Source organism: Crocodylus porosus, unplaced genomic scaffold (assembly GCF_001723895.1).
Source record: "Crocodylus porosus isolate Cpor-Errol unplaced genomic scaffold, CroPor_comp1, whole genome shotgun sequence".
NCBI classification, from domain to species: Eukaryota; Metazoa; Chordata; order Crocodylia; family Crocodylidae; genus Crocodylus; species Crocodylus porosus.
The window spans coordinates 8,246,217-8,269,404 of record NW_017728915.1 but is presented as its reverse complement, the minus strand read 5'-3'; the positions used below and the strand labels follow the sequence as shown (position 1 = coordinate 8,269,404).

The following is a 23,188-nucleotide window of genomic DNA, read 5'->3' as shown; positions in this document are numbered from 1 at the left end:
CAGGGCGGCTAGGGTCTGGAACCAACTTCCAAGAGAGGTGGTGCAGGCTTCTACCCTGGGGGTTTTTAAGAGGAGGTTAGATGAATATCTTGCTGGGGTCGTTTGACCTCAGTATTCTTTCCCGCCATGGCAGGGGGTCGGACTAGATGATCTGCTCAGGTCCCTTCCGACCCTAGAAACTATGAAACAGCCTCTGGCTAACTCATACAATAGGTTAAAATCTCTGGAATGCAACTGGCTACTGGAGACAGTTTTTCCACTGTCCATTTACACTACTTTTTAAAAGTCCTCGTTGTGTATTTTACCTTTTAGCAAAGTTTATTTTCAATTCTATCCTAACGACCTAAAAGATTCTAGCTCTGGTAGCAGCAGACTACTCGAGAAGCAGAATGAATTTAACATTTATTTTTCTAATTTTTCTTCTACCCACTGGATTTGGAACAGTAGTGGAACCCATAAGAACTCTGTCATCTTTACCAGCTCCCACATGCCAGCCCATAGAAGTAGTGAAGTTAAGGCATCCTGTTACCACTCTAGAGGCACAAATTCAAGCCCTGCTCTACACCTATGCTGAATCCTCCTGTAAGCCTTTCCTCAGCTGATCCAGCTGTGAATGGTACATGATAATTCACTCTGTGGAGTCAAAGGTGGTCAGTCAAACATAATTTTGTCCAGTCACTCTTGTGTACTACTGCATACAGAAACAGGCATGTCCTACTCATGCTACTCCAATGAACTGTTCAGCTTGGGTAACTTTGTTTTTTTTTTATTAAACCCCCATCTACACTCTTCTTGGATGAGAAACACAACTTATTGCAAGAAGTACTAAATTTTACACAATTTTTTACATAAAAACTGAAAAAAGTTTACAAATATCACTTAGAACTTCACAGCACACAGATAAAACCCCTCTTCCTTTACAACTTTGCCAACATTTCTTCTGAAAATTATACAATTTACAATTAGAGACAAGAAAAACAATCAAAATATTTTTCGTGGATCACTAAACTATGCCACAGCAGATGAGTTTAATACTAATTGCCACATCATCTTCATGTTTAAAAAAAGAAAAAAATGGATTAAGTTAAAATACATGATGGAGGAAAGAGAAAAGTGAAGGGAGCTCCTAAATGTTTCTTAGAGCTACTGGTATTCCAGCACTGATCCCAGTGTCTCAAAAATTGTGCAGAGACAGAATTGGTGAATATATAAATTTTCTCAATTAAAAAGAGAGAGAGAGAGAGAGAGAGAGAGATTCAGAGGTTCAAATAAATGGCACGAAGTGAAACACATCCTTGAAATGATTATTTCTGTCTCATCAAGCTTAGTTACTTTAAAGAAATTATTCTATTGGAAAGAATATCTAAAGAAATGCAGTATCTTCCACCGCAAAAAGGTAATCCATCAGATATAGGAACAGCTTTAAAAGGTATTTATTTGAAAAACCTAGGCTCACCTCCACTGTTTGAATAGCAGTAAACCCTCCATTTTGAAGAAAACAAAAATACTGTTAATACATAAGTGATTTCATGACCAGACGCTTCAACAACTCAATTATGCATTAGAATCCAGACTATTCTGGTAAAGAAGAGTTTAACTGAATCCAATTTAAATTTTAATGAAAAATTGTTCTGCATAACACACAAGTTATTTTTAATGTTGAAAATCTACATCTACAAAATATGAATGCAAAGTATTTTAGAATACTACAGAAATCTTAAATTGTTAAAATGCTTACGTTTTAATATAAATACAAGTATGAGAATATTTTAAATCTGAATGAACTGATCTCCTCATCCCTTATTTTTATTAACTATCTTTAAAGAAGCGTTTGCGCTAATGGAAATTACTCAACTTATTCACTTTGCTCTTCAAACTGTCAACCAGGCATAGCCATGGATAAAAAGGACAGCTTATCACATATTACCCTAGCAATGGTTGAGAGGCATGACACAGACCTGTAGCATTTATACATGTACCCTGGGAGGCTGGAGAGAGGGAGGGAAACACCCTAATTAGAGAGGCTCCAAGAGCCACTTCACTAAAGCGCCTGAAGCATCATGTGTATCAGCGTCCCCGTCATGAAAAATGGCAGTGGGGTGTTTTAACTAAAGCTCATTTGATGAGGTTTTGTTGAAGTGCCCCTGCCACCATTTTTCAGTGCAGGGATGCCGATACATTTGATGCTGGAGTCTGCTGGAGTGCAGTAACTACCAGGGGTGCACCAATTGAGATTTTTGGGGCCAATATCAATAGCCAGTTTTTAAGGAGGTATGTCAGCCAATACCAATCTGATTTCCAAGACATAGTCCAGCAGTTGAAGAGCAGTGTCTGGCTGGTAAGTCTGTTGTGGTGGAAGGGGAGGGGGAAGGGAGAGAGGATGGGACTGATGCTACCCACCCAGTGGGGTGCGATGTGGGACAGAGCAGTGGTTTGTTTGTGGGGCAACTCCCACCACTATGCATACTCCAGGAGGGCATGGGGGGCATGGGGCCACCAGATCTGCATGGGACAGGTTGCTGGTGCAGGCTGGGGCTGCGCCGGTGCTGAGAGGGGACCACGGGGGAGGGGGGCTAGTCACCCCAAAATTTGCCACAGCCCCCAACTGTCCCTCCCAGCACTGCCGTCTACCCCACCCTGAGCACAGCCTAGCCCAGCACCCTTACCAGGAAGAGCCTGCCCTGCCCCAAGCGGAGCCCCAGCCCCAGCCCACCCTGCCCCACACAGATTTGGGGGGCCCATGCCCCCTGTGCCTTCCTGGGATGTGTGCAGCAGCAGCAGCAGCAGCAGCAGCAGGAGCCTCTCCCCACCCCCTCCGCCGCAGCTCCATCCTGTGCCCCTCCCGGGTAGTGCCTGCCCTGCTCCCTCCCTCACCGTAGGGGCCTTGATCTGTGCCCCCCACATCCCTTCCCTATCCCCACCCCTTCCACCACAACAGACTTACCAGCTGCACACAGCTTTCCTAGCTGCCAGGCTGTGCTTCTCCCTCCCTACAAACTACACTGTAGCTGCGCATGTGCACGGAGAATTTATTGGCCACCTTTATTGGTTACCTCGGGCAAAAAAAAGCCGATTTCTGATACAGTCAATTTTCTTTACATCAGTGCTGATCTGATATTGGACTGATGTATTGGTGCACCTCTGGTAATTACCCTGCTGCAGCAGACCAGGCTGAATTAATCCCTTAGCGGGCCCTAAGCAAACAAACTCATGGGCCCCTACTTCTTTTCACTCAATAATTAGAACATGTAAAATAACCACAACTGGACCCGTTCTTCACTTAGGGCCCTAGGCACATGCCTAATCTGTATATGCACTGATCAAGTCTGCTCTGACACACTGTAATTACAGTGCATTAGAGCAGCCTCAATTCACGTGTATAGGTGCCCTTCTTTTTGGAGGAACCTTTTCTGAAGGAGGACTGTAGAGCATGCTATTCAATTCATACTAGCAACCAAATATCCACAAAGCCCTACACCTGTACTCACCAATCACATCACATTAATAGTAGCATTTTTTCCCCCCAAGATTCCATGCAGAGGCTACTTTTGTCATCTACTAAAAATGGTGAATATAAAAAGCATTCTTTGTATACAAACTGTTTAAGTAACAACGTGTTCAGTGAACTGTGAGGGGGATTGGTAGGCTGAGGCTCTTAAGCTTTTGGGTTAGATTCTAAGAATGCAGTTGAACTCCATGGTAAAGTTTGTGGTTACACAAGCCTTTTATCTGGCCTTCTGAGAGTAAACATACACCAGTGGCCACATGATTTTATTATGAACATAATTCACCTAAAAGTAGGAATTAAAGGGTGGGTGGAGGTGGGAACAAGGATTTACAGAAGTAAAACAGCAAGAAAAAAAAGCAATTGGGTGAAGACTCCACCCTGCCTCCCAATATTACAGCTACTTGTACTGCAGTAATCCATCTGAACTTAGATCCTGTGTTTAAACTGATCAGTCAAGTCCTTTTAAGCATATGCTCCAATCTAAAACAAGTGAAAACAGATCCTGTTAGAATAAGTATTTTTTATGGCATCTATATATAGTCTCCAACAGAATATATTAACATTAAATATTTCTACAAATATGACATTTGGCCACTGAAACTCACAATATAGCCAATTATTTCCAGAGCACATTGTGTGTAGCATATAAATAACTGGATTCATCTGTTCAATCATCATATTAGGTTAGACTCTATCCTAGTTATCATTTTACCTTAAGTCTCTGATTGAAAGCATCAAACAGCAGTTTGATTCCATCCTGAGTCAGGTTAAGGATGAGGTCATGGCTGAGAGGAGACTGTAAATAAAACAAAAGTGACGTCAGCTTTTCACTTAACGATTTATTATTAAGCTGTCCAGGTTGCATATATAAAAATCAAATTAAGAACTATCCTTCCCAAATAACTGGTCTATGATTTTCTATTTTTACAGAAAACAATTGTTTGGTTCTATAAATAAGCATAAGCCAAAGCACAGTTCATCAGTCCTCCTCCCCTTTTACTCTTCATATTAAAAGGAAATAAGTGTCCTTGGTAAGGATTCACCACTTGCATATGTTCCGAACCAAATAGGAAGGCAGTGTGTATTGGTTTTAAAAAGAAAAGGGCAAGTTTTGGGTTTGAACTAAAAAACCTTGAATACACGCAGGAGACTTGTAATAGTGTCTTCATGGATGTGTAAAAGCCCACTGTGTGGAAAGGAAAACTGCACGTCATTTAGAAGGAAAGGCTAGATACTATATGCAATATTAAGGGTGGGGGAGGGAGGGCTGTGTACTTCAAACAATAAACATCATCACAAACAGTAGACAGTCCATGCAAGGAAGACTTCAGACTCTTATGCTGTATTTTAAGTTTTCCTAGTTACGGAGTTGTAACGGTGAGGGCCTAATCCACTAGGTCTAAATCTTTTTAGACTCTAGGCTCAATGTACCTCTTTAGACTCAAGGTACCCCTCCGAAAATGTCAGCTCTTACCTTTAACTTGTTTTTTGACTATGGGAAAATAATAAATCAAGTTTTCTGTTGCAAAGAATTCATAAGGACCACAGTAGGTCAAAATGTTTTGATAGTATGAAATCCTATTTGAAATCTTTGGGTTTAATCTGTGAATCATGCGCACATGTCTGCATACCTAACAGTGTTAATGGCACTCTTAAAAGTACAGCACCTTGGTTGAAAATTGTTGGCCTAGTGTAAAGCCCTCTGAAGTCAACAGGAGACATTCTATTAGCTTTAGTGGAGTTTGAATAAGGGTATAAAATTATCTGTTTTTAGAGACATGGTGGTAGCAGCTCTCTCTATCATCACTGCTGCCTATACCTCCCAGCAAGTTGCTTCTAATGCAGCCTATTAGAGCACATAGTACCCAAAACACTCGCACTTACATAGAATCATAGAAAGGTAGGGTTGGAAGGGACCTCAGGAGGTCATCTAGTCCAACCCCTGCTCAAAGCTGAACCAGCCCCAACTTGACCATCCCAGCAAAAGTATTGTCTAGCAGGGTTTTGAAAATCCCCAAGGATGGAGCTTCCACCATACTGTGAAACCTACTGTTCAAACTTCACCCCCTGTAAAGAGGGAAAAGGAAGAAGGTTGGTACACGGAGCAGGCAATAGTGTTAGAATATACCATATTTACTCTGTACCAGGCAGGGGCCCCTAAGGTTGCCGTGCTCTCTCCTAGCACTCCTCAACGTGTCCAATTCGTCTATAAGGCACCCTTTATTCTCACCCGCCATGTCTTGATCATAAATATTTTAAAGGGAGGCTGCCTCTCGTCTTGTTGGTCACGGTGCTTCAGTTACGTCACATCTTGCCTCTATAATGGAGTTCCAAAAACCCCAGCCTTATGGGCTATGTGTGGCTCCAACCACCCCTGTACCACACCCCAAGCCTTGCAGATGTACCAGATGCTGTTTGGTCTATCTCACTCTCTGCGCCCTCTCTGGCACTTGGGCTCGCCGCAGCCCTCATCTCTCAGCTGCATCCCACAGGCACTCTGGCTTTCCACAGCCCCCTTTCTGAGGCTTCTCGCTCCCCCTCTCTGGGCCTTCTCTGGGGTCTCCACACGGCTGTGGCTCCCCTATGAGGCCTCCTCCATACCCTTATAGCCTCACCCAGTCCTTTGGTTGTAAACAGTCAACACAAAACTTTGTGTTGCCAGGGTAACCGGTGGGAGTCAGCTGACCGGAAGAGGCAGGGCCTGGCTCCCATATAACTCCCAGATTGAAGCCAGGCAAGCAGTTCCCTGCTGGCTGCCAAAGGGGTAGGAACTCTGTTGCAGTAAGAACAGAGAAGAGGCCTGAATGAATGAATGATGCGGTACTGGTGAGAGATTGAGAAACCCCAGAGTGGCTGGAATGTTATTATAGGCAGATGGCTTAGGTTTATGTTATAGCCAAGGGACAGTATGGTTTGCCCATTACAGGCTATGTGTTTTATAGTCACACTCGGTGTTGGCTACATTTAATTACCTTCATAGGTGGTTTCCATTACTCAGTACAAGCTGCTTTTGGCAGTTTAGATGATGCATTTAATGAGGTTTCCTTGTATGCAAGTGCAAGACAAGAAGCCTCCCCCCCCATGTTGGTTGGGGACAAAAAATTGTCTTCTATTTGAGTAAATATGGTATGCACAAGCTGCTTTTGGCAGTTTAGATGATGCATTTAATGAGGTTTCCTTGTATGCAAGTGCAAGACAAGAAGCCTCCCCCCCCCCCATGCTGATTGGAATTTTATACTCAATCTTACATAAGTAAAATACAGTACAAAATGGGACATCAAGCATAGGACTCCTTGATCCCATCCCTCTAGAGAAGTGAGTTTCAACTTTTTTTTCATTTGCAGATCCCTAAAAAATTTTGAATGGAGGTACAGACACCTTTGAATTATAAGTGTGGGTATTCCAGAGGCACCGAGTATGTGGGGGTGCTCGGGCCCCTCAGGAAGAGGTCTGTCACCTGAAATGCATAAAATTTCCACATGTCCATCGTCCCCTCCCCCCGGTCACGTGTTATGTACAGTACGTGAGGTATCCTGAGGGAAGAAGCGTTCGTTCGCTTTCAGCATATTGCAACGTATTGCAGTTTACGTGTGCCCGGTTAAGTGGATTTATGAATTACATTGTCTAGTTTTAACTAAACTAACCCTCACAAAATGGACAAGTGGCTTAAAAAGATTCCTGCAAAGAAACCGTGGATTGAAGATGACACTAATAATGCGAGCACAAGCGAACAGCAAGAAAATGGCAAAGCTGACACTTCTCCTACTCCTAGTACAAGCTCTTTGTTAGCCATATTACAAGGTAAAAACGAAATAATATTTTTTTTAGCACAAGCAAAAAGTTTTTTTGTACCGTTAATAAAAAAAATAATATTTTAAAAATTGTATTTCATCTTTCTCTTTTTTAATTTCTATTTTTGCCTATGTTTTATAATGTACATAATATATTAGTACAGCAGTACATGCATATAAAATTTATAAATAAATAAATATACAGATATTGGGGGTGCAAGCTCAAAAATTTTTTTACTGATAGGGGTGCGCGATCAAAAAAGTTTGGAGACTACTGCTCTAGAGAAGCTCAAATGGAATGGGAGAAAGGCGGCAGTACTAAGAGAAGTTCACGCACTGTAAAAACACTACCATAGCAGCAAGGAGATGAATTATACCCGTGCCATCATCATGGCTTAGTTGGAATAGAGTACTAAAGCAGACCAACTGTACAGGCCAATAGGTGAGAGAAGTCCTAACATTATCCTATGCAACAGAATCTCACACTTAAACACAAATTTCTCATAAACTACCAAGAGCATGTTGCTTTTCATCAGCGAATGAAGATGCATAGCTTTTTTTTTTTGGGGGGGGGGGGAAGCATACCTCCTTCAATGTTTCCCTTGATAGTTTTCAATTTGTTATACTGTGAACTGTCATACTATGCCAAAGCTGGGGAAAAAGGTTCATAGAAGTTTCTTTTTATTTAAATAATGGAAGCTATGGAAAGCTGCACAGACTGCAGTGTTAAGACCAGTACATACAATGTAAGAAATAATGCATGCTGAGAAAACCATGGAATATGTTGCATTTAGGAAACTGGTTGTTATGCAGAACCACATGTAGTTTACATTATGGAAGATCAGATTATAAATAGGGACCCTACCTAAATCATGGGGAGACAAAGGGGTTTTTGTAGCTGCTGAGCAGATTTCACAGGTATTTTATGGCAGCCTTGCCCCTTGGCGCTGACTGGCAGAGAGGCCTGGTGGGGGGGGGAAGAAGGGTGAGGGGGCAGCCGCCATCTTGATTTCTGGCTGCCTTTCATGTCATCCTGTCCCTTGACTGATTGGCATAGAGGCCCCAAGTGGGGGGAAGGACAAGGGGGCAGCAGTCATCTTGTCTGTTCTCCTTTGTGCAACCCCACAAGCTGGTGCCTTCCCCTCCTGGCAGCACAGACTGCTGACTCCCACTGGGGAGCCAGCACTGTACTTTCATTAGGAGTTTTTTTTGTTGATTTTGCAGACAATCCCAGATTTTGCAGTTTCCACAAAATCCAGAAAACCACGAATTAAGTAAGTCCCTAATTACAGAATATTCCATTTTAACTGCTATTATAATACACAAAAAATGCCCTTACTAGGAATACCAGCAGGGATCTGTTTCCATATAAGGTAGTTTAATCCTAGTACCTGCAATCAGTTGACAGTAGCCATTCAATTATGAAAAAGAAATAGAAGCCATCTTTCCTCATCCCACACAACAAAACATTTGCTTTCTTTATCATTCTATGCACTTAGAGAAGCAGTTCAGTTCTACCCAAACAATAAGTGATGTGGCAGAAATCAGAACTGGAAAGCACCTCCCAAATCAGACTCCTGTCCACACCTACCACAAACCAGTACACCATTTACACCATTCAACCCCTTTCATAAAAGTTATCAAGCCTTAATCAGGAAGCTACTCCTGAAAAGCAGCTTCTGACAATTATGCATCAATTCTAATTTCCAGCGACCCTTTACTGTAGATAGCTCATCTTAGTTGATATTTCTGGCACACTAAACGTAAATAGCTCTTGTCTTTCCCTTGTGCTTCTTCTTCCCCTGGAAATATATAATGAAAACACCTCTCATGCCTTCTCATCCTTCATTTTACTAGGCCAAACAAGTCAAGTCCTTTTAGGACATGGCCATAAGGTTTTCCCTTCACAATCCCAGGTCTTCCACAAACAAACTAGCTTTGTGTACTTTCTCCTGCTTAGTCCTCAGGCACCAATAATTAAGAGGGGTGGGCAGCTGAGAGCATTAAACACTACCCAGTACTGCTCTTGGGCTCTGCTAAGACAGAGAACCTAAGTAAGGCAATACAGTTGGCACTGGGGTAAAACAGACAGCTTTTCCGTGGCAGAACTGCTGGTCTCTGGTGCACCCACTAAGCAAAGAGTGAAGGAGTTATTTTGTCAATAGGGGATCCAGGGTTGGGAGGAAACCTATATAGATATGCTCTGTCAGTCAGGACTCTCCAATTCCCCGATTATATCAACAGCCTTTTGGCATACCTAGTTCACTGTTAATACTTGAACATGTGTAAGCAAACTTTTATGCATTATTCCAGGTCAGGTCTTACTGTTCATTGCCTTGGACAATAGCATTAAGACTTACTGATTGTAAACAACCATCTATACAATGCATGTAAAAGAGCAAATGGATGCTGGCTCTGATGATCTTTTCTACTGCCTTACAAAATTAAATAAAAAGGGTTACAGCAAAACCAGGAATGGGGGATACTGGTTAATAAAAATATGCCGCTTAATCAAATGTACACCATCCAGTGTACTCCCTGGCATCAGTGTGCCAGGGGACACTGCTTTGCCCTGGGCTGTGGGCTGAAGAAATGAAGAACTCAGCTCGCGGCAGCAAAACCAGAAGTAGGACTTCTAGTTTTGCTTTTGCTGTGTTCCTCGGATGATGGTTAGTGGAGCTTTCCAGCTGATAAAGTGCTGGATAACAAAGCTTTTGCTGTATATACAGAGTTAATAACATTTGCTGTATTGTTTTGAAAACATACCCAAAAAGCTTTTCCTATAAGTGACAGGTCTTGTATGTCATTGGTTCTAGTACCTCCTATCCAAAAGATGATTTAAGCCAGGTTAGAAGTTTCTAGTCAAAATGTTTATAAACTCATTCCAAAAATATTGTGATAGTTGAAAGTGTCCTTGTGGACAAAAAAAAAAAAAGATCCAAGAGAAGGCTTGATAATTGTCACAACCAGCAGTACATCTGCTCCCATAGCAGATTACACAGCCAGACGTAAAAAGCTTCAAGGACACCAGTTAAGTTTGTGTGATTTTTCTGGTACTGAAAGTAGGACTTCAAGTATGACAGGAAAATTTCAAGAGGTGCCTTGGGATGAATCCCTTCCAAAAAGCTTTACTTACAATGCCTTATCAACTATCAACATCACCAATCCACAAAAGACTCTGGGGAATAGAAGCACCTACGACATCAATTCTGAGGCTATAAAAGTTAAAGGAAGATATTTTCAAAAGGTACAAATGAGATTTAGATGCCCAACTTAGAAATGCAGATATCTTTAAATTTAGGATGCATTAATTGAGCAATTAAAAACCAGAGTTAAACATATTCCTTACCTAACAGTTACAGAAAGGGGCTAATTAGTCTGTGCATCCCCTTTGTACATTATTAAAAGTAAACCCTTTACAATTTACATTGTCAGTGCCAGGTTTATTTGACTAGCTTTTGAATACAGGGAAAAGTAAACACGGAATCATGGTGTACATGATTAAGATCTCAGTGTACCTGACTATCAGGGATCCTGGTCTTCTCTGTTTAAAAAGCCCAAATTCTCCGATTAAACCCCAAAGTCTGCATTTCTCCACAATTAAAATTAAATGCAAGCAGTTGAACATAATGTTTTCTTAATACATTCTAAAGCAATCTGGAAACCTATGAGTGCCTCAATCATTATAATAAAATAAATTCTAAACACCTGTAAATTTTGGCATTTGATTTTGGTTGGGGGTGGGGTTGTTTGTTTTTATAAATCACCCTGTCTCCTGGTCCTGCTGGTGCCCCTCACTCCAAAACCACAGTCACCCACCCCCCAAAAGGGGATGGGGGGTGGCAGAGGTGATGCATGGGGGGCAGTGAAGGGGGCACATGTCTCAGATTTCTGCACCCACAATGGGGTGCACAGCTGCAGCTGGGTTGGACCAGCCCCAGACAGGAGCTGCCTCTGCAGCCCAGCAGGGGGGATCTGGCACAGGAGGGAGCACCACACCGCCATGGTGAGGCACAGCAGCATGGAGTTATGATCCCTGCTGCTGCCCGGCAGGCAGGGTGTCGTCTCACCTTAGGAGCTATGGCAGCATGGTGCTCCCTCCCCACCAGGTTCCACCAGCTATGCCATGAAGGCAGCTCCTCCCTGGAGCTGGTTTGGCCAATGGCCAGGGTACAGCCCACTGTGGGCACAGAAATCAGGGGATGGAGGAGCGTGCCCCCTCCAAATTGCTTGCTTCCCTCCCATGGACTTTACCTAGAGGGAACTAAGGGACCTGCTCTCCACTACCCTGCCTGGCTACCACTTACACACATGGCACCCCCTGCATCCCACTCACCCCAGCCCCAAGCAGCCTCTTGCAGGCTGGAACTCTGGTAGACTGCAAGGGGAAAAAAATCCATGGGTTCCCACAGTATTTCTCCTTTAAAGGAGAAAATCTGCATTTTTCCCCACAGAAAAACCCAGATCCCCACTAATCATCCCAACCAATGGAGACATCTGACCCATGGAGCCACGTCAACCAGCCCATGAGGCACCCCTCAGGTCCAGAAATTTGGCAACCGGAGAGTGGTGGCAGGGTTAATTGCTCCTGGAGCTGCAACAATTAACACTGCCACTGCTCCCCAACTGCCAAAATTTCCAGACCTGTGGGGAACCCCATATTCTGGATGACAGCCTCACACATGGGGTTGGGCTGGTGCATGCAGTCTATGCATGGATCTGGTGGGAGGTGTCAGGCTGGTGCACCAAATGGCATCCATGGACCCCATGCTTAGGAATCTAGTGCACACACAGGCCCTGTGCCACTCATCTGGCTTGCTGAACCAAATACATAGAACACTGCTGATCTAAACTAAGTTATTAAATTCCACAATGTAAGTTATATGTTTTTCAAAACAGAGGGGAAGATAGTTTTAAAAATAAAACTGTTAAACTAGCCAGCATGAAGGACACTTCTTTCAAGGCACTGAATCTTCCTATTTATTATACCACTGAACTCTGTGAAAAACTACATGGGGGCAAGGATGCCCCTACAGTCAGCTATAAGGTGAAACTTCATTATAGCAGCAGAGTTTAGTATAGCACAATTAGAGAGAGACACCAACTGTATTTCCATCCACTCACAAAGCTCAAAATGTTTTTATCTTTGGTACTGCATTTATCAGACATTCTTCTAGTTTTGTATGCATGATCTGGGGAGACAAAGATATGGAAAATCTGCACAAAGAGCAAATATGAATAAAGATTTTCCATTTTGAAAGAGGCAGGAAATGATCAGTCTCAGTGTAGCTTTTCTAAAAGAATACAGGTCAGCTAGTGGTGTATTATGCTTCCTAGCACTGGACTATTAATCCTTCTATCACTCCATGTTAGAAAATGAAATTAAAAAAAAATAAAAAATCCAATTATTCCTCTAAATCAATCCAGATGAAATTCTGGTGTGCACTGTAGCAAGAAAACGGGACATTTAAACTAATGTTAATGTCCACACTAACTACAAACAGTACAAGACCATCTGTAATGAGCTAACTTTTCAAAGGAAATATTCAGTCATTATCAAAGTCATCAATTTATACAATCCGAAATAAAAAAAGGGATGACTCAATTAATGAAAAATATGACAGCCAGGGCCGGCCCACAATTTTTTTGAGGCTCCCTGATCCATCGGCAGAGCCAACCATAGCAGGGTACGGGGCCTGGGGCAAATCAGCCTGTGCGGGGCCCCCTTTACTGTCCCACGGCACAAAAATGCTGGTAAACGAACACCCCAGTACACCAGACATGGGGGGAGGAGTTAAACAACCAACCTGCCGGGTGGGCTACACTGCAAACAAGGCAACCACCAAATGCAGGAGGGGCCGTGGCCTCTCTGCCCAGCTCTGCGGGACCCCCTGCAGCTGCAGGTTCCGAAGGATAGGACAGGCCGGCCCTGCTGACAGCAAACCTAAGAGGCAGGATTCTCCCTTGTCATTTAATGTACAATGAGTACAAAAATTACTATCTCAGTATTTAACATTTTGATACAAATTCAAATGATGTCAAGGACAAAATTCAGAAACCTTTTATATTTATTCCTTCCTATACATGTGATGACATATTGCAAGCTGATGAATAGGTCACTTTTACAGGTGTTTTCAGTGTTTGGTTTTATTCCTTCCTTACCCTCCCCCTCCTCAACAAACCAAAATCTCCCTTTCTTTCTCACTTCAAGGTGTGTCAGGTACAAAAATGCATTTTATTGCACTTAATGAATAGATTTTCTTTTAGCACATTATGACAATTAGACCAAGATGGAACTTAAAATTATAGAAATTAAATTTAGCGCCTGGTAATGTTCAAAACATGCTTTTGCATGATTCAAACATCAAACTGGTTTAAACTACTGCATCCACTTTTGAAGGCAGAACTGCAGATGCACAGAGGAAGAGCAGAAGCAGCATTTCCAGTGGGCTCACCATCACTGCACCCAGTGTAAATGTAGGAAGTAATAAGCATCTTGCTTTTACAATACTTGACAGTAACAACATAAAGACTGGAATTAAATCATACCCAGCTATTTAAGAGAGAAGAGTTGCAAGAGTCCTTTTCTATGCTTAACAAAGAAAGACTATAAAAAGGAAATACACATTCAAAACAGAGGCTACGTGTTTGAGTTAATTCACATTCAGACTCAGTAGATTGCAACCCTCCTTTCCCAACTCCCCATTATTTTCCAAAGGCTCCAGTAGCACTGAAATATTTGGCAAGAGAGTAGCATTTGCCAAATGAGGCCTGACAATACCAACCCTTGGGGAGGACAATAAAAATACTTCCTGTCAGTTCTTAAGATTCAGAGTTAAAATCCACCCAACATTTAAGATGCTCCTTTGAAATGATATGATGTGCTAGAGAATGTGGCAACTGTCTAATGTCACCCAGTGTAAAGCACAGAACAATACATACAATATAACTACTAACATAACATAACACCACACCCCATCAAACCTTATTGCTTAGTTGCGATTACCTGAACAACCTGGCCAGATCTTTCACTACTCACCTGCTCACTGTAGAGAACCTGGACGTTTTTGATAATACGACAGTGTTTTTGAAGAATTGCTACGGCCTGAGCCAATGGCATTCCTGCAAATAAAAACAATCATATTTCTCCAATCTGACCAAAACCCGCACCCCCCCCACACAACAACAACTCTTTGTCAGTGATGTGGCCACAGGTTAAAGCTAAAGGTGTGGTGATACTGGCTCATCAGGTAAGAGTAAAATTACAACATAAAGATTTGCAAGCCAACAAATAAACCTACTTTGGTCTTTATCTCAGCATAAGCCTAAGTTTCTGGAACAGAAAGGCCAGCACCTAAGCAACCGACTGACAGACAGATTATCCCCAAAGGCAAAAATAAAAGACAAAAAACTTGTGTAAGAAAACTTCAACATTTCAACCTTTATAGAGCAGGTTTCTATTTAATTAGCCTTTCCTGGGGGATTCAATTTGCCAGTGGTTCTCAAGGTTGCTAGATTGGAGGCATCCCTTGGAAAATGCCAGCATTTAGCTTTCATTCATTTTTTGAGTATAGAAAAATACTAGAGCAATTCTTCTGTTGCAAAGAACTCAGAAATACCACTACAGGTCAGAATGTTTTTGACACTCAGGATTACTATTTGAAATCTCTGTGTTTATCTTGTGAATCATATGAAGGTATCTGGATGTAGAACTGCTAATAAGGAAGCTGCACAGTAAAAGGATCTCATGCATCTTGTTGAGAATCACAGGGTAGCCTTTTAATAGCTCAATCCAAAACTCATTGAAGCCAAAGGGTATGATCAACAGACTTTTGTGTCAGTCCCTTACAAGGGGACATTTAACAATCCCTGGTAACCTATTTAGCAACTGTACAATACAAGTGAAATGCAGAGGAAAATATTTTTTGTCAGATTTTTATTATAATAAACTAGAAGGAGAACTTTTATGGGCCAATCAATGATGCAAGTCAATGATGCAAATCCAGGGATGCCAGTTAGGATGAATTTGCTAAATAAATGCGAGTGCCTTCTAAAGAAACTGTTCAGCAGATTCAGTTAAGGAAAGGAAGTACAATCAACATAGTGTTACAATCTGCTTTAATGAAAATAAAAGCCCTGCTACAATTTGTTTTCCAACACCACTTTAGGGAGCACTTATTTGTAGCCTGTAAAACTAGTGGATACCTTTTGGGTTGATGCTAAACAGTGACTGTGCATACAGAATACTGCTGTATCAGCTAATTTTCAGCAGTGAAAACAAAGCCTGAACTGTGTCTCTTAATGAAATGTGATCGTGTGCAAACCAGATGTGCACATATTATAGCCCCAACGTCTGAATCTGGTACCTAACATGAGACAGAACTGATTGCCACATGTTAATTTGCCTATTTTTATTGACAACCCCTGCCTCTATCTAAATTTTCTCATTTTGAAAGTTTGTCTTAAGCCAAGTGTCTCCATTCAGGAAAATTTGGTAATTATTTTATTCAATGTCTCATACTCATATACAAATTTTAAGTTACTGGGTATTAACTCTATTCTTAATGAATACCTAACTATCGCCCTTGCCCCCAGGCCATTCTTCAGTTCACTACAATGCCCCTAGCCCATTTTCAATTCACTACACAGATGAAGCTTTACTGTAACAACACCAGAGATAATGTACACATTTTTATCAATATGTCAAACTCTCACGTCTTAACTCTCTCCATACCACAACTTGTGCTGATAAAGAATTATGGCTTCGAGTTTTGCAAGAACAGACACATTTATAGATTAATAATATAAGTGTTCGAGCTATAAACACTGAATATAAATCTTGTTAAAAAAAGATTCCCCGAGGTACCTATCACTATGAGGAACAAATTTAATCATAAATAGAAAACTGGACTCCAGGGAGATATTTCTTCTTTATTATTATTTTAGATGAAAAAGACAAGCTGAGCCACTGGCACTGCTCAGAACTGCCAAAAGGGATATCCAGATTCAATTAAAGAAAAAAAAAATCACTTGTTCACACATATAAACAACAGGATTTGGGAGAACTGAAGAACTTCCATAATCAGTCAAGGAAGGGAAAATGTAAGCTTTTCAAACTTAATACATAAGTGATATATGAAATGGAGAGGGTAAATAGGTGGAAAATAGATCAGCAGTACTGGGCTGAAAAAAATGCTTGTGGATTTCTACATTTCAGTATTATTGTAATGATATAAAGATGTTTCATATTATCAAGGAGACAAGCAAAACATTCTTATGTAAGCACTCTAAAAATACTCTTAGAAGATGAATATTACCTCTTAAATAGCACCTTTAAAATATAAGCTAAATAACTGACACAGGATTTTTAATGTCAAAAGGTGCTAGTGTCCAGCACATTCCAGGCATTAAGTAAATCTCATAACATACATGCAAAGATAGGTTACTTTGCAATATATGTTGAGTACCTAGTTTTTGGATTCTCAAAACCCAATACTTTCAAGTTGAAAAATACATAAATGCAGAGGTGAAAAAACTATTTAAAAAACTAAGTACATTGAGGCTCAAAGGCTCAATTCAGATTTAAAGATTCCATGTGGCCATGGCAAGTGGCATCAACTTCAAAATGAAAAAAGTAAACTTCTTGTTGCAAAAACTACCTTCAAAACTGATCCAGAAATAGACTCCGAGGTCCTGTGTTCCAAAAAGGTTCTGAGACAGCTAATGTTCTTATTACTCAGAGCTTTCCCCAGGTGCAAACAATAGAAAAACAGACTGCTTTTAGTTAATTCTCACTGATTAAGAACCAGGTTGATTTACTGTAGTGCTGCTTAGCAAAGCTCTGAATAGTAGCAGAGGTACTCCCAGCATAGTTTGGAGAAGAACCTGAAACACAGGTGGAGGGTAGTGCACCCACCCATCTCCTGCAGTAAACAAAATCAAGGTAGGGACTAAGTAACAAAACATCCCCACCCATCCCAGCCACAACAAGGAGGCTCTGTGGTGAAAGAGAAGAGAGAAGGTTGTTTCTCTTCTGCCAGTCAGTTGGCATTCAGATGCGAGCAGAAATGGCTACCAATTCATCAGTCAGTAGTAGCTAGCCAAATTCAGATACAGGTTCCATAAGTGTAATCTAGTGCCAACAGCTTGGCATCCCACTATCCCACCCCCCTCAATCCAACAGCTAGGATGACAAGGCTAACTTTTTATGTATGCACTGCCTATGAAAAGAAGTACCATCTAGCTACTCGTTTCAAGCTAGTTGTTTCAGGCCCTCAGTTGTTAAATATCTAGTAAAAATTCTAAGACTGACATGTTTTACAATGGGTAGCTGAGAGAAGGACAGAGAAAAGAGAATGAGGATAATGTAGTAAAAGGTGCACCTTGTCCTATTTTAGGAAAGGAATTTAAAAAAAAATAGCTACAAAAATGGTAAACCATGTTGAATAGAATACCATGTAGAATAGAAAGCTCATGCCAGTAAGTGCTCACTTATCTGCCTCCTCTAAAATGGCAAAAGATGGTGCAGGAAGTGGGGTAGCACAGTCATTTTTAAATGACCAGAAGACTCAATCTTCAGGTAAATTTCTTATGCCTTGGTCTCACAGTGAGTCAGCACCTGAGACAGGAACAGAATCTGAGGTCCTGTCTAAAGTTTTCCCGGCATTTCCTATAATCACCTCCCACCATGGTATGACACCAGGGAGACAAAGGCATCAGCATTTCAAGCATGCTGTCATCTAATTCTACTCAAAGTAGATCTAATTGTCACAGCTCACAGGAACACCATTTGGCTGCCAGAAATCTATTTACGTGACTGCTCCCAACCATTCTCTCCCCTGGCAGAACTGAACCTATTTTAGTACCAACAGAAAATCTCTGCTAAATATCACCCACACTGACAAAATGCAAGCGATCTGCAAGCCATTTAGTTCTCTCCTCTAAACCCCTAGGTCACACAAATAGTATCTCACGCCTCATGAGCTGAACTGTGAATTATGGCTGCTTACTGATCTTAAAAAATAAAAATAAACAAACAACCCCCAAACCAAAACCAACCCCTCCCTCACTTCCAAAACAATGTTTTACTATAAACTTGGCATGCTCCTGGAGCCCAGCACATACCCAGAAGAGGCAGTGCCTTAAGTTGCACTCTGCTTGCCCAACATCTATATATATCAGGTGTTTTAGTGGGGCTTGTTTGGCGCTTTTAATCTACTAGCTGGTTCAGTAGATAAAAGCATCAAAAAGCCCAGCTGAAGTGCCCACTCTATACAGATGATGCAGAGCTGGGTCAGACTAAAGCACTGCTTCTTCTGGTAAAGTAAGGTTTGCTTGGGGTTGCGTTTTTTTTAATTTTTAAATGTCTGTAAGCAGCTATGGTAGCATGGTATTCCCTCCTGTGCCAGGCAGCTTTTGCCTGCAGGTGATCTGGCGCAGCTGTAGCCCCACACCCTGCACACCACTTGTGGGTGCAGAAATCGGGGGGGGGAGCATGTGGCCCCCCAGCTCCAGTGCATCATCTGTACCCCTCTCTCATATGGGTCAGTAGTATGCCCACAGAGCCAAGAGGGCTGTAGGTCAGGAGTTAGGGCCACCTGTGGGGCTGGAGGGGGCTGTGACTTAGCAGTGAGGGGCAATAACAGGGGCAGGGGCAGGACACCAACATATCAGGACTGCTCAGAGCCACAAAGGAAGAGAGAGGGACAGCCACAGCTGGACCCAATGTCCTTGCGAGCGATGGGGGTAGTGGGAGCTCTGATTTTCCATGACAAAGAAGATTAAATCAAATGCCAAAATATATAGGTACAGTAAAAGCTGCCTTAACCAGCACCTTACAAGCTGGCATTCTCTATTACTCGGCATGCGGTTTGTAAGGTAAAAGCGCAACCGGGAGTACCCACCGTGGTACTTTTGGTTGTGCTGGGCCCCCACAGCCTGGGACAAAGCAGCCTGTGCTGCCGAGGCCCAACGGCCCAGAGTATAGCAGGCTGCGCGGGGCCCGCCTCCCTGTCCCTCGGGGCCCACTGGAGGGACACTGGCCTGAACAGGTAAAGACACCTGTTTGGGCCTCTCAATTAAATCAGCATATTTTGTTATCCAGTACCCCAATCCCCCATGGGTGCCAGATAATAAAGTTTTTGCAGTATTTAGAACGTATTTTATTATAATTATTGAGACACTGGTAGGTTTCCAAATTGCTTTAAAAATGTAAATATATTAAAAAACACTGTGTTCAACTGGTGTGTGTGAATGTGTGTGTACGTATACATACACACACACACACGTATATATGCTTTGCATTTTAAATCACAGAAAAATGCAGGTTTGTGGGATTTAAAATCAGAGGACTTGGAATTTTTAAGCAGAGGAAACCAGGATCCCTGACTATAAGACTGCACTGACAGGATAATTTGTTCTTTGCAGGGTGAAAAAAAGAGAGAAAAAAATTCACTTCCTTGTTTGCTTGTTTTTATACAAGAAAACAAACAGTGAGTGCACACACAGTGAAATAAGCGTACCTAGTATATGCAAATACTTTAAAGTGGATTTTAGAGATGTTCAGATTAACAGAAATACAGGGATCATTTAAGGTCATACAAAACTGTAACAGCATGAGGTAGGAACAGCAACCTACCATTAGCACAGAGAGAACTGTTATCTCAAAAAAACGGTGAGAACCAACAGGTTAGAGCAGCGGTTGGCAACCTTTTTGGGACGGGTACCAAAACACCAGCAACCTCAACTTTTAAGATGTTCATGTGCCAGAGGTGGATGCCAGGGAAGCTTCAAGGGGACCAATCCCTGTGGCAGCACAGTCCCTGGCCCTTCCAAAGTATGCATGCCAAGCAAAATGCTTTCAGGTGCCACATGTGACAGTGGTTGCCTACTCCTAGGTTAGAGAGTCTGAGAGAGAACATTTAGCACATGGGTTGGCAACCCCCAGCATGTGTGCCACAGCATGGTACATAAGGCCACCTTGCTCAACACACCACCATCAGCCCAGCCTCTGGGCAGCTGCTGCTAACCATGGAGCCCAGGCTGCTTCCAGCAGGTGGCTAGGAGGCTGCAAGTCCTGCTGCAAGCAGCCCAGGCTCCATGGCTGGCACCAGCTACCCAAAGCCTGGGCCAACTACAGATAGGAGGCTGAACCCAGTGCAGCTGTTTGCCAGAGCCCCAGCCAGGCTTTGTGCCAGCGGGTGGACAGCAGGGGAGGAGCCTGATGCAGTGCAACACCAGCCACTCCCCCATCATCTGCCCAGGGGCATGTATGCAGTTACCACCACAATGAAGCTACTGTCAGTGATCCAGAGCCCAGTGCAGCCATTTGCAGCCTGCTGCCTGCCTGCTACAACTGCCCAGAGCTGTACGGGGCCCTACAGTCCTCAGTCAGGTTCTGTGTTGGTGGTAACTGCACGAGTGCCTCCAGGTGGACAGTGGGGGAAGGGACTGGGGTTGCGCTGCCCCAGGTCCCTGTCCCAACATTTGATCTGAGGCAATGTGCACCCAGCAGAGGTGCAGGGCTAGTACTGAGGCTCCAGAGTCCCAGCATCAGCTGGTGGCGACTGCACATGTGCCTCAGGGTGCAGGGTGGAGAAGGGACTGAGGCAGCACAACTCCAAACCCTCTACCTCTGTTGGCCCAGAGGTGCACGTGTAGCTGCCACCATTGACAAGGATTGGGCTCGTGGCTCCCCTGTGGCCTGCCCCTGGCAAGCCATGTCGAAGAATGGGGTTGGGGTGTTTCTGGCACGCCAACCAAAAACGCTGCCAACCCCTGATTTAGCATATAAGAGATACTAGTCTGAAGAAACCAATACCTTTGTTTTGCTGTATAAAGTCACAGAGTTGTGCTCTAAACAACAAGCTATAAACATGAGAATACAGAAATCTGCTTTTAGGACTTGTAATTGCTCTGTGGCACATTTTAATGCAAGTATACCTCCAATTATTTCCCCAGTTTGAACACAAAAGATACCCAAACTAGAGAGTTAACTAGAATGAAAATGCTAAACACTGAAATAACGTGAAAGATGCTAAATGTATTCATTCATATATGTACTAAGAAACTACAAGAACTAGAGCCAAGCATTTTCACAACCTTTTCTTCCCCCATCCAGTGCCATAGGGAATTCAGGTGTTCAAAAAGAATTGGATCAAACTTTATATTTAAAGAGAAAAAAAAAAAGGAAGAAACTTCAGACTTTGGACTGAGAACAAAAATGAAGCATCAGCCTCAAAATGCAATTCAGTAACATGTTGGAGACAGGGGACTTCGAACAACAAAAAAGTACCTCTTCATTCCCAACTACAGGGCTGCTACCCTAATCAAAGGATGCCTATCTGAAAAACTATTTGAGAGACAATTTTATAGTTCAGTCAAAAAATGGGGGCAGCCACCATAAAATGAAGGCTACTACAGTTATCTTCCAAAAACCATATCGACACTCAAATCAGCCATTAAATCCTACTTAACGCTGGGGTTAATTATGCTGCACAAAACCCATAAAAAACAGTTCAGGGAGAACTCTAAGGCAACAATCCCATAATGAGCTTTACACTGGTGAACCTCTGCACCAACACGAAGCCTCAAAAAAGTCAGAGCTCCATGTAGGCACAGGTAGTTGTAGGACTGGTCCTAACAGACACCCTTTGAAGATTTTTGAGTATTTCGTCCATGATTCCTTTCCTTTCCACCACTGGTTCGCCTCCACTCACTGCTGCATTAATGGGAGTAATAGCACAGATGTGGTACCAACATCTAAAGCCATTCTTACATTGTTTAAGACTGCTCTGAGCAGGTTAGATAAACAAGTGTCTACACACTGGCTTCTACACAGAAGAAATGCTAGTGTACAAAGGACTATCTTAACCAAGAGTGATTCAGAAACCTGTAGTATCTACAGTAAGAAGTTATGGGCAAAGAACCTAATGCCAAAACCAGACGCAACTGTAAAATAAGCTCACTCAGAACCGCTTTAAGATTAGTGCAGAGTATAGCCATGGGTTGAACCTTTACAGCACTAGACACACAGGCTTGAAAACTAAACAGCTGTTCAATTCCATACCATGTAAAACCCACCACTGTGTGCAAACGCCTGGAGTTAGCTCTGGAAGCAAAGTAAATTTCCGTCAAGTGCTGGAAAGATTGGCTCTCCAAATGGGAGTGGGGGAAGAAGAGTGGGTGAAGGGAGAAAAAAAAAGAAGCATCTTTTAAAGGAGACAAAATCTAAGCACGGAAAACATGCTGAAGGTATGAAGTGACGTTAGGTGCCTTCAGCATTTTACTCTACCATTGTTTCCTCCCCAGTACAAAATGAAGACAACTCAGCTACTCCAGGAGGTGGCTGCAACGCCCTCTCAGAAATCCATGGGGATTTCTTCACTTGAAATCCCCATGGGCAAAAGCCCTGCACCAAGCACCCTGTCACCTGACTGACGTTACTCATCCCTGAGGGATGCAACCCCCTGGTCTATTCTGGGAACTCTTCGAATGACAGGTAAAATATGCCAACAAGAGGCTCCGGAAGGAGGGACACCGGGCAGCTGGTAAATAAGAGGCAAAGCAAGTGAAGAGCGGCGGCAGGCCCGCGCCCCAAGAGCAGGAACCCCATCCCATCCCATCCCATCCCCACAGCGCCCGAGCCGGCACTTACCCAGGGTGAACTCCCATTGCTCGTTGCCCAAAGAGCGCTCGGGAACCACTTCCAGATCTAGCATTGGCTCAGCGTCGGGCTCGGGCGGCCGGGCCCAGGCTCACGCAGCGGCTCGGGCGGGCGGTCCTGAGCGGGGAAGCACAAAGACGCCGGTCACCCCTCCCCGGCCCGGGGCTCGCTCCGCCTGCAGCTGGCTGCTGAGTCACGGCGGGGCCCGGTCACCCCCGGCCCGGC

General features: G+C 43.0%; 1 protein-coding gene across 5 annotated transcripts in view; it reads right to left on the bottom strand.

Annotated features, from left to right (window-relative positions):
• CUNH16orf70 (chromosome unknown C16orf70 homolog) overlaps positions 1-23,176 on the bottom strand; it is a 56,513-nt gene extending 33,337 nt beyond the window's left edge. For 2 of the 5 annotated variants that reach the window (XM_019535648.1, XM_019535646.1), the window contains exons 1-3: positions 22,955-23,174; positions 14,339-14,421; positions 4,221-4,304 (exon numbers count right to left, since the gene is read on the bottom strand). In XM_019535648.1, coding sequence (XP_019391193.1) covers positions 4,221-4,304; positions 14,339-14,421; positions 22,955-23,018 — 231 coding nt within the window. In that variant the 5' untranslated portion in view covers positions 23,019-23,174. Of the gene's footprint in view, positions 1-4,220; positions 4,305-14,338; positions 14,422-15,875; positions 15,960-22,954 lie in introns of all 5 variants that reach the window. The other 3 variants (XM_019535645.1, XM_019535649.1, XM_019535644.1) reach the window with 3 other exon arrangements.
• Positions 23,177-23,188: the final 12 nt, after the last annotated feature.